Below are 16749 nucleotides of genomic sequence, written 5' to 3' on the forward strand. Positions count from 1 at the left end.
CAATGGCCTTAATGCAGAAATACCTTTGAAATTTTGATAGTTGATAAAAAAAATCCAGAAATTAATTGAACTCTGAGACAGGGTCAGGCTTTCTAAGTTTAAGCCAATCAATACAAGTGCTTTGAGCTCTTAGAGGACCAATAAAAACAAAAACCTCTCAATCAGCCAATCAGTAGTGAGGAATATCGTCATAATATAAGGTTTAACATACTTCTGGGAAGCGAAAACATTGCGAGTGATGGATTTTTTTTTACAAATAATTAAAAAAAAGAGAAGGAGAGAGAAAGAGAAAAAAATCAGACACTCCAAGTCTAAACCCTTTAAGGAAAGCGGAGTTATAAATTTAAGATTTAAATCACCCCTTATAAAGTCATTTACAACTGATTGTCTTTACAAAATTACCTAAAAATCAAAACTCCTCCAGGTTTTTACAAAAAAACAGCTATTTTTAAACCTCCATTACAAAAGACCATGATTGATAAGGCTGATCTCATGCTGTAAATGTTTGTCTGTCGCCCTGTGGGCTGTTATATGTACAGATGGAAAGTTGTGGTGTGTTTTCAGAAGGGAAAGATATGCGGCACCATCCTGTGCATTTAGTCCATGGAGTGAAATCAGAAGAGGAGAAACATGTCACCGTCTCGTGTACCCCTCTCAAAACATGGACACATTAAGGACCTGTTTGACAAAACATACACACACAGTCACTTTAATAATGGTATTTTATTCAACAGGTTTAAGCTGGTTATGTGGATTCCAACAGAAAGTGCTTTGTTTCAAAGTTACGAGTTGTGTACTTCATACATCGCTATACTACTGACAATAGGCAAAGGACCATTTTTGTCCATGAAATGTTGCTAACTTTAGAATGATGTTTTAAACTTCATAGCTTTCGTTATAGTTATCGCTTTTGGTGTGAACGGGCCTTTAGTGCTGCATTCTTCCTTAGCATCTTGCCTGTCAGTTCACAGTGTAAATGGACAGAAAGAACAAACAAAGAAAGTAGATTTTTGAAGTTTTTTTTTTTTAAAGTGAATATAAATTTGCTACCACAATGCTGTGTGATTGGGTGGTTGCTTACTGGCGCAAGATTAAAAAAAAGCATATAATCCTCTGGTCCCTCCTTTAATGTAAATCTAAGGGATTTCTAACAAGCACAACTAATTAATAAATTATAAAGTGAATTAATGAATGAAGGAATAAACAGATAGATGAAAGAATGCTTACCGAGTCGTCCATGATGGAGGCAGGGTCAAAGTAGTCTGGTTTCAGCTCTGATCTTTCCCTGCGGTTTTTGGATGGAGGCTTCAGAGAAACAAAAAAGGTCAAGTTAAAAATACCAACACATAAAATGTGTTTTCTCTCTATGTATGAGTGTGTCAACCCAGCAGTCAAAGGAAACTGGATTAGATGGATGCGAAGATCTGAGCAACACTGTCATTGTGACTGATAGAGTGACAGTGTGACAGTGAATATTTGGGTGAGAAAGGGCTCTCACTGGTTATGCTTTCCTGAATTCTGATTCCTACCAGATCAATGTCCATGGTGTCGAAGTCCATGCCCTCGTTAAGGTCGTCCAGTCGTTCCTCTGATGACATCATCACATCCTCTACAATCGGTTCCTCATCATCCTCCATCAGCCCGCTGCCACGACGACTGGCATACAAGCACATTTAAAAAAATTAGAATATGAAAGCAAGATGGCAATATGGCAGCCCTGTTCAAAAATTATAAAACTGAACAATGCTAGTTTGTCCACAAAATAGCATTACGATGCAAAAAGTGAAATTATATCAAATCACAACAAGTAACTGATAATCAGACCAGAGATTCCATAAATGTTAGGGGTGTAATGATATTCAAACCAATCCAAAAAACTGCGATACACCCCCCACGGTATATACCACAATACACTCTTGGCCTACCCCGCCCCCTGCTGAGACACTTCAAACACTTATGGCCATGATGGTTTTGAATTGTTTGAATCACTTTGAAAAGGAAGGTACCATTAAGGGCAACATGTGCAGAACAAATCGGTCCCACTTTATATTAAGTGGCCTTAACTACTATGTACTTGCATCAAAAAATAAGTACAATGTACTAAATAACGAAGTGTATCCTATATGAGATAAATCTGACGAGTTAAGTCCCGTCGATTAAAAACCCTCTATCAAAGTGCTTCATTGTACTGGTGATCTTCAGCGCTCGCAGCTCAAAACAGAAATGCAGAACATTAATAACTATGACTAGGACTGTCATATACATAATGTTATAATGAGAGCACTATTGTAAACATTTTTGTGAATTCATAGGGTTTAGCTGACGTTCCATCCACAGAAGGAGTTACACATTCTGACTACGCAACTTAGTTCAAGTTCACTTGTGCTTGATTTTGTGCAATGTAATCAGGGCCTGAATTTCGCTTCGGGATTGCAGGCATTGTGCGTAATTCTACACATTCCCGCAGGCTTCGCGGTTATAAAGTGGGAAATTACTGCAAACATTAATGCACTACAGCATGTAGGTTGAATCCAAACAGATTATCAGAGCAGATCAGTCATTTTAAAACTTTCTGTGAGACAGAGTTTCACGAACAGTGTGAGTGATTGGGATTGATTGGGACCGTGTCTTCTCCCACTCCCTCAAAATGCAAAAATGACCTCTCATCCAAAATATCCATGTTGAGTTTGCTCTGCAAGCGAGCTGCACACTGCAATTCAAGACTAGCACACATTTCGGACAGTCGACGGAATCATCACTTGCGTGGCAATAGATTTTTTGTTATATTACTACAAAGTAGTTAGAAACTACTTTGTTTGGCCTTCCAAAAGTGGACACGACTAGAAATCAGTGGTTAAGTTGTATTTACAACACTGTTCCAGAACAGTTCAACCCAACTATTCAGATGTGTCCAGCGCATTTTATGGAGGACTGTTTCCTGATCCTGGTAGAGTAGGCTACAATGCCGGCTGTACTGACTCACAGACTGTAAGTACATTTTTTATATTTAAAGAATTTGCCACTGACGATTCAAACGCGAGTTTTGAGCAGTGTACAGTAGCACTTGTTGTTTGTCATTTCTCCGATCACAAATGCAGACATGGTTTTATGTTAACGCGGCGCGATGCAACACAATGCGTAAAAAGACAGTATAAGTCATTATAATCTGTAATTATGTCCCCACTGGATGCAACAAATGCCTCGTTTATAATGGGTTTTAATGGTTATGTCTCATTGCTCCGGCCGGACAGGGCATCACAATATGGTAAGGGGCGTAAAATTTCTGTCACACGCTTGAGGTATTCGGCCAATCACAACGTTCTGGATAGCTGGCCAATCAGAGTACACCTCGCTTTTCAGAACGATGAGCTTTGTAAAAATCGACGCGTTTCAGAAAGGCGTGGCATAGAGGAGAAATAATAATGTACAGTATGTGGAAAATAATGTGTTTTTTGAACCTTAAACCGCATAAACACATTTCATTACACCAAATACACAAAATAAAGTTATTTTTAGCAGCATCATATGATCCCTTTAATGCATTAATGAACGAACTAACAGAGAGCAATTATTGTTGTTGTTATTATTATTATTATTATTAAGTTAAATTACTTTTGAGCATTAGTGCACGTGTATGTAAATGTGTGCTCACATGGTGTGCTGAATGTGGCCTCTCATCTTGCCGTACTGCAGGCTTGCTCTTTCCTGCTGCTGTTTTTGGGCCATCATCCACGCGACCTGAGAACTGAAAACAAAACAGCTCGCAATCAACTCTTCACTAACAAGTGTGTGTGTGTGTGTTAGAGAGAGTATGTGGATAAATGTGAGCATGTGTGTTTACTTGTAGTCCATGTGTTGGTGCGGCTGCTGCAGGGGTGTGTGTTGCGTTTCGTTGCTCATGCTGTAAACTCCCATGTATCCCTGCTCAGGGCGGAGTTTCTTTGCGTCTTGCAAGACAGTAGAGACAATGTGGGGGGATGACATCATTACAGGAGTGTGTGGGCCATTCTGCTCACGATTCACCCACAAGCTCACATCACTGCTGCTACAGCTACTCTCCTCTGAGAGACAGACCGACAGAGAGAAGACAATAAAAGAGGAAGATTAAAAATGAATCTTTAAAGATTATAATTAATCATATAATTATGATTCAATGCACATGTACCCTCGGGCAGTTTTCTCTTGCTGGTGGCAGGTGGTTTGCTTCTGCGACTGCGGGCAGAGCTCCTGCTGCTCATACCACTGATGACGGACAGAGTGTCATCATCAGCACCCGTCTGCAGAGAGTTCCGGTAGGAGATGAGCGGTAACCAGCAGTCGTCCCTCTGCAGGGCCATCTGAAAGGTCATAAACCGCTCTAGATACAGGTGCCTGATGGGAGAGATCAGACGTCAAACAAACAACATACATATACTTCAATAGAGATACTAATTTAAAAGACAGTATACCATTAACCTTCAGAGACCCAGCGTAGCAAAATTTCAACATTTGTATATTTAACAAATATGGGTAAAAACTACACATAACAGTAGCTGACACTGAAATTTATCACAGCAACAGCTTTAGTGGGAAAACAAAAATGCTAATTATCTGCCATGGTCACAAAAAATGCTGTCAGCATGCTTTTCAAACCAATTTATCTATTTAGAAAGTTAATATATTTATTTATATATGTCTAGTGATGGGAAAAGGCTTACATGCCCTGAAATTTTGAACATACAAAAATTGAGAAACATTTTTCTAAGAGTAGCAAAAATGCAATGTTGGCATTAGATGTCAAACTTTATTCTACTGTTTTTACACAATGAAGTCTATTCAATGAATGGTACAAAAAAAAAAAAATCAGCTGTTTTCTGTTTTGTCATTAATGTCTCACTGACAAACTATATGTTTTAAAATATATTTCAATTTAAATACAGTATTTAAGTCAAACTTTTTTTTTTTTTATATATATATATATATGTGTGTGCTGGATTGTGTTGTGAAGTACAAGCTTTTACTTTAGTATCAAATAGTGGAAAAAATTTGCTGAAGGTCCAGTGTTTTTGCAATCTTTTCCCATATTATACCTCAATGCAAACTGCACCTAAGTGAAATGGTTTTTATAACTAATGTCTTCTTAAAAATATTGCATCATATATATAAATACTTGGGTCTCTGAGGAATCTGAGACAGCAGGGATTCTCAATGTGCGTGACTTACACAGTCTTCTTGTCCTGCCTCAGTAGTTTGGAGGAAAACTCACTGAGGATGTCAAGGAATGCGAGGTTGAGAGGTGGGCCACCCTCCCCCTGTGGACTGGGTTCTTTAAAGGCAAATTCTATTCCATCCCTAAAATACAGATAACACTCTCACAAAGATATATAGGGACTCTATTGCTGCTTTTCCATTGAAATGGTTCTAATGCTGATGCTGGCGCCAGAATTTAATTCTGATATGATAGTTTTAAATACATAAAATATAGTTTTACACAGACAGGGTAAAGGAAGTGGCTGGAGCATCCATCAATGAATCCAGATCAAGAAACAGAACACCGTTGGGACTTTACAGCAAGCGTGTTTGAATTTACTTACTTGTGGAGCATTGCAATGGCCTCTCTGGTTTTGAGATGATCGAGTCCAAACGTGAGCGAGAAGCGTCGGGCCAGTTCTTTAATCCCACAGAATGCAGATGTGGACCGATCAAAGTTACAGCCCAGATCACTCAGCATCTCATTAAACAGCTGAAAGACAAACATCACACTTGTGTTTTGTAGTGTTGCTGGCAGAGCTGGTCTGTATAAGGAGGGAAGCAGCGTCTCACCTGCTGCAAGCTGAGGATCAGAGTCTTGGCACACTGAATCTTGTCGATCTGACGCGCTTTACTCATGGTCTCCTTAATGATATCACCGTAATCATTATAGTACTACACACAGAGACAGAGAGTCAATGGAAGCAACAAGAAACAAACACAGAGGACTGTTAGAACATGAGTAGGACTCACTCTCATGTATTGTTTGAAGATATCTGCTCCTGTCTTCATCTCCACCACGTTGTAGATGATCAATTTGCAGAAGGCAGCCAGTAAATTCCTGCGTCTGTGGAGCGCCTCAATCTTATTAGCCTCATCATCTGCAAGACACATCCAAAAATGAATGAATTTGACCGGATAGTGAAAAAGCAGCCAATGATTGTGCAGAATATAATAAGAATAAGAATAAACTGTAAAAAAAATAAAAAAATAAAAAAAAAGACAACATTGAATATAACGGTCAAACTTTTGACTGGTAGTGTTAAGTTTTTTCACAAATTTTTAGTTTCTAAATGAATTAATGAGATTTAGATTTCTCATCATTGAAGGTGGAGCATCTAATTTCTGCTCTAAAAGCAGCATCAAACTGTTTCCTCAGAGGTTTCTTAAAGGCATACTTCACCCAAAAATGAAAATTCTGTCATCATTTACTCACCCTTATGTAATTTCGAACACATAAGACTTAATTTTCGAAACAAAATTAAGATATTTTTAATGAAACCTGTGCGGTTTCTGTCCTTCCATTGAAAGGCCAGGTAACCAAAACTTTTGACGCTGTTAGTTGTGCACAAATTATACACAACTACACAGTACAAGTCAACAGCTGATCTGGAGCATAGACTGCATATATGTGGTTATACAATCAAATTCACACAGTAGTGCTTCTCACTGCCACCTTAGAGTGAATCAGAGCAGTTTTCTGTCCTGTTTGTCATTTACCTGTGCTGCTGTCCTCATCCTGGTCAACAAACACGTGATCTAGGATGAAGTTGAGTAGTTCGCTCTGTAAGGATGCATCTGGACTGAACACCAAGGGCTCTAAAGCTTCCCGCCCAGACGCCACAATCTGATAACTGAAGATCAGGAGTGCATCGCAGAGAATGGTGAAGGCCTGCAACACACAAAAGCACACCGTTCATTTTCCCAGAATCCCCTATACATGAATGGACGTAGGGGTTTGGTGTGGGAGGTCAGACTCACCTGTTCTTTGACAACAGTGCTGATACTATTCAGGTACCTTTGACACATCAGACAGAAGGCTCTCACCTGCCTCCGCAACAGCACCATGTCATCCTGAAACGGGACAAGAGTGTTACTAAACACTCACAAATGACAGTCTCAAAAGAGGTTTGGGCATGTATGTGTGTGTTGTACCTTACTGACACTGCCCTCCGAAACCTTAGCCAAGTGCCAGAGTATGACATAGTGAGTGCATTGGAGTGCATGAGCCACGATCTGTAAAGACAATTTATGTAAGTAAATGTTATATAAATGCATCTGGGGAATGAAAAAAGTAAAATCAGTGTGCTCCATTTACACTATTACTGGTCATTAAAGCAATAGAAGTTGATAATTTAGCTGCAGAAGAGCATGTATTAGGCATGCAATCCAGCCAGTGAACTAAAATTAGTTATCTCCCTGGGTCAATAGTCAGTACCTGCTCAGGCATATCCCCGTTTTGTAGGCCAGAGTTCAAAAGTTTGTAGTTGCTGGTGAAAAGGTCCCATTTAGTGAGGTCATGGGCACTGCAGGGAGCACAAACACAGACACACACAGTTATGATGAAGAAAGTTCTTTGGTCTATGAATGAACCACACAAAACATGTACAGGTTTTTTATTTAACTCTAAAATCAAAAGAATACAATTTAAATAATTTTTTAGTTTTCTAAAAAAATGACAATTTCTCAGTTTTAGCGACAAAGAGTGTTCTTACTTGTGGAAGGCTGTGATTCTTTTGAGTGTTGACAAAACTTGATAGGCATCATCTTCATCAGGCTCCTCTCCCTTAAAGAAACAAAATAGTTCTTTGTAATTTCACAAGTTAACACACAGTTCTTCACACATCAAACTACAACACACACAGAAAATGACCATACACATACCTCCTGCAGGACATCCTCCAGCAGACGGTGGAACTTATCGATCTGCTCGTCAAGTATCTGGCTGCGGACAATATCCACGCGGTTATAGATGGTGAAATCCTCATTGCACAGTGCATGGAATGTCATGGAACATGCCTCTAATACATCTTTGTCTGTGTGCTTCTCCACCACATCACGGACCTGACGCAGCAAAGCATCCAGATGCTGCAGCACATCAGCAAAATAATTTCTTACAACTAACAACACAATAACAATCAATCATTTTTTGACTTCATGCCTATGCATAGATTAAACATTTTTTAGTACTATTGGAAACTTTCTTCATGTTAAAGTAACTCCACAAAGTAGCAAACCCATATTTTATAAGCACAATATTTTCAGTACTATGTGGTACAATTTTTTATTTTTTTGTATGTGAATAATTACTTTCTCCAGCCGACCGGTTGTATAGATCTCCAGATCAAAATACTGAGGAAATTGCAACAGATTAGTGACCTTCTCTGGGTCCACAGACTGTTTCCTCCATATTATGATATGCATCAGAGTGAAACAAATTATCGAAAAAGAAAAAGTATAGAACATGGACTTGGTTCTATCTATCAGGTTGTTGACTGGATGGAGGCAGATCTGAATGTGAGCTTTTAGCCAATTGTATGAAACATGCAGGGTTTAAGTGGACTAAATAATTAGAGTCTAGCATACGTTACCAGAAAAAAGTAAAAAAAAAAAATATATATATTTGAAATTAACCACATGCATGAATGATGATCATGAAAAAATAAATTTACAAAATAGGTTGACTTTAGTTTATTTCATGCCGAGATTTAATCCAGTAATAACTTTTTGGATTAGGTTCAGGGTCAGGAGCTTAGAAAATATCACCTGTGTAAAAACCATTGCATCTATGGAACGTCCTCACCAATATGGCGATACCAAAATGTTGTTTGTGTGTGTGCCTGTGTGTGTGTCTTACCCTTTTGCCAGGGCCTCGTCCGGTAGGTGGGTGACACTCACAAGTCTGTCTGATAGCACAGAGCATGATATCAATCAGAGCAGCTTCCTGAGCATCAGTGAGGGCTGAAACACACACATCTTTGTATGTGAATAATTACTTTCTCCAGCCGACCGGTTGTATAGATCTCCAGATCAAAATACTGAGGAAATTGCAACAGATTAGTGACCTTCTCTGGGTCCACTGAATACTGAGAGAGAGAGAGAGAGAGAGAGAGAGAGAGAGAGAGAGAGAAAGAAGCTTGAGAGACAGTTTGTTCAGAAATCAATTGGTTTGCATGTGGACCGTTGCCCAAAAAGTCAATCAATATTGCAATGATATTTTTCATGCAAACCCAAAAAGACACACAAAGTGTTGAGGATTAATGACCGTAATTAATTTGTCACAATCATTTCATTTGTTTGTTATTCAACTGATGCATTACACACTATCTGGCAAGGCAGAGAATCACTTACTTTAGCGAGTAACAGAGGCAGAGCCACAGCAAATGTTTACGAACTTGAAATACTAAGATCTGCTCAGTCAAAATATTAATATAGCGAGACATCAAGAAGTGACATTAACCCTTAAAGCCCTGAGGGCATTTTTGCCTCACTGAAGCTGATGTTTTTTCTGAGTGACATACACAAAAATAATGGCTCATAACTCGAAGACTATAGCAAGGAGAGCCAAAATGTTGGTATCGTTTGATAGAAAACTTTCTGTACTTTCAGTGGAAAAAGTATTTCATTTGGACATTCTCCTGCTGAGAAATAGCTGATAAAAATGTGGTTGCTCAGGAAAGATACATTTTTCATATCTGTCTTATTTGACATTCAATATCTCAGGACAGAAATAAGGTAGGAGGAAGATTTTTTTGATGATGTTCTCCAGCATGTTAGATCATGTCACATCACAGTGGAGCCAGCTGTCTTAACCGTGGCTTGTGTACTGCAAACACATACCAGCTTCATCTCAGTGTGACTGTCGCGCGAGCGACTCTGTTCCCCTTTCGGGCTGTCTGTACATTTATTTTGAAAGATGAAGCTTGCGATTAAGGTAAGGGGCGTTACATTTCCGACGAGTGCTTGCGGTGTTCGGCCAATCACAATGCACTGGGTCAGCTGGCCAATCAGAGGAGACTGCGCTTGTCGGAAGGAGGGACTTTGTAGAAAACGAAGTGTTTGAGAGAGGCGGGGCATAGAGGACCTACAATAATGTACAGTATTTGAAAAATAATGTGTTTTTTGAACATTAAAGCATGTCAACATATTCTGTTACACCAAATACACAAAATAATGATCTTTAAAAAAGCATCATATGACCCCTTTAAGGCAGATATTTTGAAAAATACGCTTATTATTATTTTTCTCTGCTAGGGGGCGCACGCTGGCGGTACACTCAGGTTTAGAGGAACTAGGCAGCACTGGTTAGGAGCTGATCAAAATGGTTGGATGCATTCGAAAGCTGAAATTCTAACCTTTAAAATAATACCTAATTATATAAAAAATAGAAAGGTTATATAAAAGATAAAATAGACAGAAACATTATAGGTTTTACATTCTGCTTGCCAAGTGTTCAATAGAGCTCTCCAACTGATTTCTTCAATTCATGGGTTTAGGTATTATTTACACACGAAAGACACAATGGATTGTTTTGATTTTGGACTAATTTCAATCGTGAGAATCTGCTGTAAATAATGATATGCCATTTTGCACGATAGGAGCATGTTTCCTGAAATGATAAGCGTAAAAAACCATGAGAATATTGTAACGTGCGCATTTGGAGTTTTATGTATTATAATTCGATGACAGATATCTTTAGATGTAAATGACAGATTATGGTATGATTGATGTCATTTTAATCAAGATAATTTTCTGAAAACAATGACGTGCGATTTTCCATGATATGCATGTTTCATGAAGTTATGAATGAAAACGTAACCTATGTTTTTCTCAATTTAATGGTTTAATGTGTGTGATAACATCGTAAGTAATATATTTAGATCCAATGAACAAATTACGAGTTTGGGCTCCTTATAATCGGGAGAATTTTCTGAAAATAATGACGTGCAATTTTCCATGATCTATGCATGTTTCATGAAGTTACGAATAAAAGCGCAAAGTGAAACTACAGTTATTTGTCCTGCTGCACCTGAAGTACGCCCATTGGGTTTTATGTGTTATAGCAATATGAGTAATATCTTTGGATCTCATCGACGGATTATGGTAAGTTTTTTTTTCCAAGATCTGTGCATGTGAAGTTATGAATGAAAAAGCAACGTGAAGCGGATGATGAAAAGCAACTGATAGACGGATTATGGCACATTTGGGCTCTTTTTAATAGGGAGAATAGAGGTTTTTCAAGATTTATGCATGTTTGGTGAAGTTACGAGCTAAAACGTCACAGGACTGCAACCTCTGATTTTTTTTGCTAAGCTACATGACCTAATTCTTTTCTATGTGTTATAGCTTTATGAGAGATATCTTTAGATCTGAGTGATGGATTATGGTGAGTTTGGGCTCTTTTTAAGAATTTTCTGCAAATAATGTTGTTTCGTTTTCTATGATATATGCATGTTTCATGAAGTTATGAGCGAAATCGCCACATGACAGCTACCTTACATTTTTTGGCTAAATTACATGCTGCCTGAGCAGTTTTATGTGTGTTATAAATTTATGAGGAAAATCTTTAGATATAAATGACGTATTATAGTCGTTCAGGAGAATCTGCTCTAAATAATGGTGCCTAATTTTGTGCCTAATAATGTTTTATGAAGTTACAAGTAAAACAGTGACATCAATATATTCTTTTCATATGGGTCTGGGGGTGACTTCCTGTACAAAAACTCGCTCCAGTTTATTCAAAGCCCCAAACAATTATGCTTGTTTTATTCTACTCAATGAGACCTCTCCAATGACACATGACACATGACTATATGAGCTGTATGATATTTTTGACATACCGTATAGGCCCGAATATAAGACGACCCTGATTATAAGACGACCCCCCTTTTTCCAGATGTACCTTTTGAAAAAAGGCTTTTAAAAAAACTAATCTTGTTTTTTCTCAGTAAAACACATTTTGTCTTCAATTATTTTCATATTGCATATTTTTCCTATTTAAATTTTGGTTTTGAAAATATGGTAAAACTGGTAAACTGTACCAACAATCACATCTTTTTTCAGATGTATTTCCAAGAAAAAAACATTGTCTTATATTTGGGTCAATACGGTATTAGAGTACATGGCACAAAAAACATATTTTGTAAATTATGATTTTTTTTTTCATTTATCAGCAAATAACTCGGCACTACTTTTGAGTTAGTCAAAGTGGCTACATGCATTGTAAAGCTCAGACTCTGAGGTTTCAAATGATATATAATATATAAATGATAATGATATTTTTTGTTGATCAAGGCAGTGGTTTGAAAAATATGATTAGTAATATTGGGGGGGCATCCCGCCCACGGTACACTTCGGTTTAGAGGGACTGCTTAGTGCTGGTTAAGAGTTGATGAAAATAATTACATTCATTAAAAAGTTGAGATTCTAAGCTTTAAAATGATAACTATTTTGTGTTTTTCCATTCAGGGGTTGCCTAGTAATTTGATTTTGAATTTGTTTGTGCAGGTTTAAAGGGTTAAAGGCTGAGCACATCAAGCACACCTCACTCTCCAGAAAGAACAAGACAGTTGTTCTGATGAGGTTAGCATTCAAACACTGTCTGCCTCTCCTGGGCCGCCCCTCATCCTCTGGACCATGATGACTGAATAGCCTGGGAACACAACACCAGTGGAATCAGTGAGTCACAGTGAGCAGCAGATGCATTATGGATAAGAACTAATGTGGCAAATGTGTTTAAAGGGGTGGCTGATCAGCTTTTTTCAAAGGCTTGATTGTGTTTATGGGGTGGAGTGTAACGTATTCATGCTTCGGTATTTTTTTTTAAAAAGCATTATTTTCAAATATTTTACCTTTATTCTACACCGCTGCTTCTGTTCTCGTCTAATCAGACCATTGAGTTCCTGGTTCTATGAGGCCCCTCCCACAGAAATACGAAATGAGCTCAGATTGGTTAGCTGGCCCAGTGTGTTGTGATTCGCTAACTGCCTAGTGCACGTTGTCCAGAAACGTCACGCCCCCTTGCCATTAAGGGTAGTTGCATGTTCTACGGTGTATGGTAAACAATGGCGTCAATATTGCTTTTATCAATTTGAGCCTGAATCAGACCCAGAGAATATTAGTGAAGATGATCGAGCAGAACCTGTACAAGCACGGCTCTTACAGAATGGTATGTTTTTTTGTTTGTAGTTGTGTCATACCTTTTAGATATGCTGTTATTTGTAATTGCTACTGCTATTTCTTTGCTTTTGATAGGTTTGATGGTTTTTTCCTGATTAAAGCTTTAGTACAGCACAATACATGATTGCATTGTAGCATTTTTGTAAAGTAATTGTTTAATTTGTAAAAGTAAGAAGTGTTTGCTTATTAACAAAATCTAGTGTACTGGCATTGAACTTGCGTAGATTGAGAAAGCTGTTCTCCGAAAAATGTGCAGCACAGAGAGCTATATTGGTATTATAATTTTAAGGAACCGAGTTAAAATAAATTTGAACCATTTTTAATTTTAACCAACAAAGAGGACTTGCAATCAGGGTGAAAATAACAGCGTTTCGACAGACTGGAATCAACACTCTACTACAACAACTCTTCATCTTCTCTAAAGCAGCCCAACATGGCCTCGCCCCCTTTTTAGCATGTTCCCGGGGCAGGGTTTATGTAAAGTTTAGGGTTTGTGGTGTCACAAACCCAGGAAGACGCTTGTTGTTGTCCCTACTAGCCTTTTTTTGTAGTCTTTAAACAGCAATTTCTTCAAAACAAAATATCTCCCTTTGCACTGAACTTTGAGCATCATAACTTTGCAGATGTCGTTTATGCTCTAACAGCAACATTACACACTAACTTAAGTTAAAAAAGTGAAATTGTAATCAACCACCCCTTTAATTACCCTGGTATTTAATGAAGCAAAGACTATAGTGCTATGATATAAAAAACTGTGGCATTACTTTTTGTAGAGAAACTCCCCTGCTGCCACGGCAACCGGTCGGTGGGCAGAGTAAACCAAGTGATAGACACTTTCACAGTCTTCAGCTGTCAAAACCTCATCATTACTCCTGTGTGCACAAACAATCACATATTGAACGGACACATCTTTAAAAAAAAACTGAATGATGGACGATCAATGCTGAACTCACTGCAGAGCCAGCGTCAGCAGCTTAATTGCCTGAACAGCAACATCATATTCCTTATCCAGTGTCATCGACACAATTCTATCCTACAGAGAAAAAGAATGAGAAATGTCAGTAAGAAAATAGAAATGGGGTTGCCATAGCAAGTGTCCTGGTGAAAGACTAACCTTGAAGCGGCTGGTGAAGAGTTCCAGTCGGGCGTTGAGTTCTCTGCTATAATACAAACCCTGAAGAGCTGTAAGACACTTCAGACGAACCTCACCTTGCTGGAGATTATTTTTTTAGAAAAATAATATAAATGAATGAGACATGAGACGGCATGCTGTTTATTTGTTTAGTTTTGACCTGCATATAACAACCAATCTGTGTGAATGTGTTTGTGTTACCTTATCATACATGGTCCAGCCCACATACTTCAGGTAACTGTCATTAAGAAAAGCCTCACTGTACATCTTCATCCACATACCAATCTCTTCAATGCAGACAACCCTGATCTCAGCAATCACATCCCTGCACACAAATATGTGGAAAATATAAACAGCTCTTATCAGACTGTGTGATCATTTTAAAATATGAATTGATTGAATCAGTCAGTTAATTATTGGGACGTTTGCTCACCTGTATCTGTGGATGAATACTCCTTTAAAAATGGCATTCATCATGTTCTCAATCTCATCTTGGTTTTCCTGGAGCTAATAATAACAAAAGAACATGTTTGAATTTACAGTATATGTGTGTGTGTGTGTGTGTGTGTGTGTGTGTATCACCTCCTTGCGTTTTTGCAGCAGGAGCTCCAGGCGTTCATTGGCTCGTTTCCCGATGCTCTTGTTGCGTTCTGTCTCGTATTGTCTTTGTGTGTTGTCCAAATTGATGCTCAAATTCAGAGCAACATTCACCAAAGCGGTCATCAGTTTCATGGCTAAAATACAGTGAATTAACTGTAGGGTTAGAGTGTATAATTCATACCTTTATCAATAAGAACACACTGACTGAAAACTGCATGACAAAATTCATGACACAATAGTATGTTTATGCTGCAGAAGTAGTGGTAGTATGTATTCTGAACATTACACAGTACCTAGCCTAAAGTCACCCACCTGCCAGGGTGCTGGTGTGTCTGAACGCTCTGACCTGTGAGTCTGAGAGGCCGGTGAGGAGAGAGATGACCATGTCCATCATGTACTCATCATATATGATGCTGTACTGGCACTGTCGGACCAGGACCGCGATGAACTCGCACAAGCTTAATTTAAACTTCTTCCACACCGGACCTGCCATCGCCAGCGGATAATCACCACTGTCCTGAACACACACACACACACACACACACACACACACACACACACACACTTTTTACATATACATTTACAGTATCTAATCTCCTCCATCCCAGCATACAAACTGTTCTACATATAATAAATTCTACCCATGGAAATGTCTGGGGTATAAACACATTAACAAACCTCATCAAACTCTTCTGTCATTTTCCTGATGATCTCAGAATTCTGCATGTGTCGAAACATCTCGGAGCTCACCGCACCTATAACAAACATACACATTCAATAAGACAGTATACACTTGAATTACGTAAACTTATTTACACCTAGAGAACACAAAAACACACACACACACACACCTTTACAGCCAGAGCAGTGGATAAAGAAGTTGATGAGTTCCAGCAGGGCAGGGTCTCTGTCCGTCTTATAGGACTCAATCCAGTCATCAACCACTGACTGCAGAGTGAGAGAGAGAGAGAGAGAGAGAGGGAACACACACACTCGCTCAGTTAAACCTTCTTTCCTACATACACAGCCTACACAGAAAGCATGCATTGCAGTTAGACCTGGATATAATAACCAACCACAAAAAACACTGATTTACTCTGATGATACATCCCGAGCACTTTGAGACAAAGAGCATGTATGTCTGTGAATGAACAGTGTGACAGACCAGTGTGTATCTTAAAGGGGTCATATGATGCTGCTAAAAAGAACATTATTTTGTGTATTTGGTGTAATGAAATGTGTTTATGCGGTTTAAGGTTAAAAAAACACATTATTTTCCACATACTGTACATTATTGTTTCTCCTCTATGCCCCGCCTTTTTGAAACGCGTTGATTTTTACAAAGCTCATCGGTCTGAAAAAGCGAGGTGTGCTCTGATTGGCCAGCTATCCAGTGCGTTGTGATTGGCAGAATACCTCAAGCGTGAGACGGAAATATTACGCCCCTTACTATATTGTGATGATGCCCTGTCAGGCTGGAGCGATGATTCAAAAACATTAAAACCCATTATAAACGAGGCATTCGTTGCATCCAGTGGGGACATAACTATGGATTATAATGACTTATACTATGACGCATTGCATCGCGCCGCGTAAACATAAAACTTTCATGTTCTGCATTTGTGATCGGAGAAATGACAAACAACAAGCCCCTACTCTACACTGCCCAAAAAAAACTTGTTTAAATATATAAAATATAAAAACTCTTTAAATATAAAAAATGTACTTAGTCTTTGAGTCAGAACAGCTGGCATTGTAGTCTACTCTCCCAGGATCAGGAAACAGTCCTCCATAAAATGTGCTGCACACATCTGAATATTTGGGTTGAA

General features: G+C 38.5%; 1 protein-coding gene across 1 annotated transcript in view; it reads right to left on the minus strand.

Annotated features, from left to right (window-relative positions):
* The window catches only part of LOC107592356 (cohesin subunit SA-2-like), a 22952-nt gene continuing 6203 nt past the window's right edge, over nucleotides 1-16749 (minus strand). Inside the window, exons 5-33 of the mRNA XM_016281856.1 lie at nucleotides 15772-15868; nucleotides 15599-15675; nucleotides 15233-15437; nucleotides 14903-15054; nucleotides 14754-14827; nucleotides 14522-14645; nucleotides 14303-14401; nucleotides 14142-14221; nucleotides 13953-14060; nucleotides 12442-12661; nucleotides 9330-9336; nucleotides 8827-8985; nucleotides 8320-8489; nucleotides 7894-8097; nucleotides 7725-7795; nucleotides 7448-7535; nucleotides 7165-7245; nucleotides 6991-7083; nucleotides 6730-6901; nucleotides 5983-6110; nucleotides 5803-5904; nucleotides 5574-5722; nucleotides 5203-5331; nucleotides 4166-4371; nucleotides 3842-4061; nucleotides 3653-3745; nucleotides 1530-1656; nucleotides 1228-1305; nucleotides 1-678 (exon numbers count right to left, since the gene is read on the minus strand). Coding sequence (XP_016137342.1) covers nucleotides 655-678; nucleotides 1228-1305; nucleotides 1530-1656; nucleotides 3653-3745; nucleotides 3842-4061; nucleotides 4166-4371; nucleotides 5203-5331; nucleotides 5574-5722; nucleotides 5803-5904; nucleotides 5983-6110; nucleotides 6730-6901; nucleotides 6991-7083; nucleotides 7165-7245; nucleotides 7448-7535; nucleotides 7725-7795; nucleotides 7894-8097; nucleotides 8320-8489; nucleotides 8827-8985; nucleotides 9330-9336; nucleotides 12442-12661; nucleotides 13953-14060; nucleotides 14142-14221; nucleotides 14303-14401; nucleotides 14522-14645; nucleotides 14754-14827; nucleotides 14903-15054; nucleotides 15233-15437; nucleotides 15599-15675; nucleotides 15772-15868 — 3537 coding nt within the window. The 3' untranslated portion in view covers nucleotides 1-654. The remainder of the gene's footprint in view (nucleotides 679-1227; nucleotides 1306-1529; nucleotides 1657-3652; nucleotides 3746-3841; nucleotides 4062-4165; nucleotides 4372-5202; nucleotides 5332-5573; nucleotides 5723-5802; nucleotides 5905-5982; nucleotides 6111-6729; nucleotides 6902-6990; nucleotides 7084-7164; nucleotides 7246-7447; nucleotides 7536-7724; nucleotides 7796-7893; nucleotides 8098-8319; nucleotides 8490-8826; nucleotides 8986-9329; nucleotides 9337-12441; nucleotides 12662-13952; nucleotides 14061-14141; nucleotides 14222-14302; nucleotides 14402-14521; nucleotides 14646-14753; nucleotides 14828-14902; nucleotides 15055-15232; nucleotides 15438-15598; nucleotides 15676-15771; nucleotides 15869-16749) is intronic.

The sequence above is a fragment of the Sinocyclocheilus grahami genome, unplaced genomic scaffold, assembly GCF_001515645.1.
Source record: "Sinocyclocheilus grahami isolate Dianchi unplaced genomic scaffold, SAMN03320097.WGS_v1.1 scaffold152.1, whole genome shotgun sequence".
NCBI lineage: Eukaryota > Metazoa > Chordata > Actinopteri > Cypriniformes > Cyprinidae > Sinocyclocheilus > Sinocyclocheilus grahami.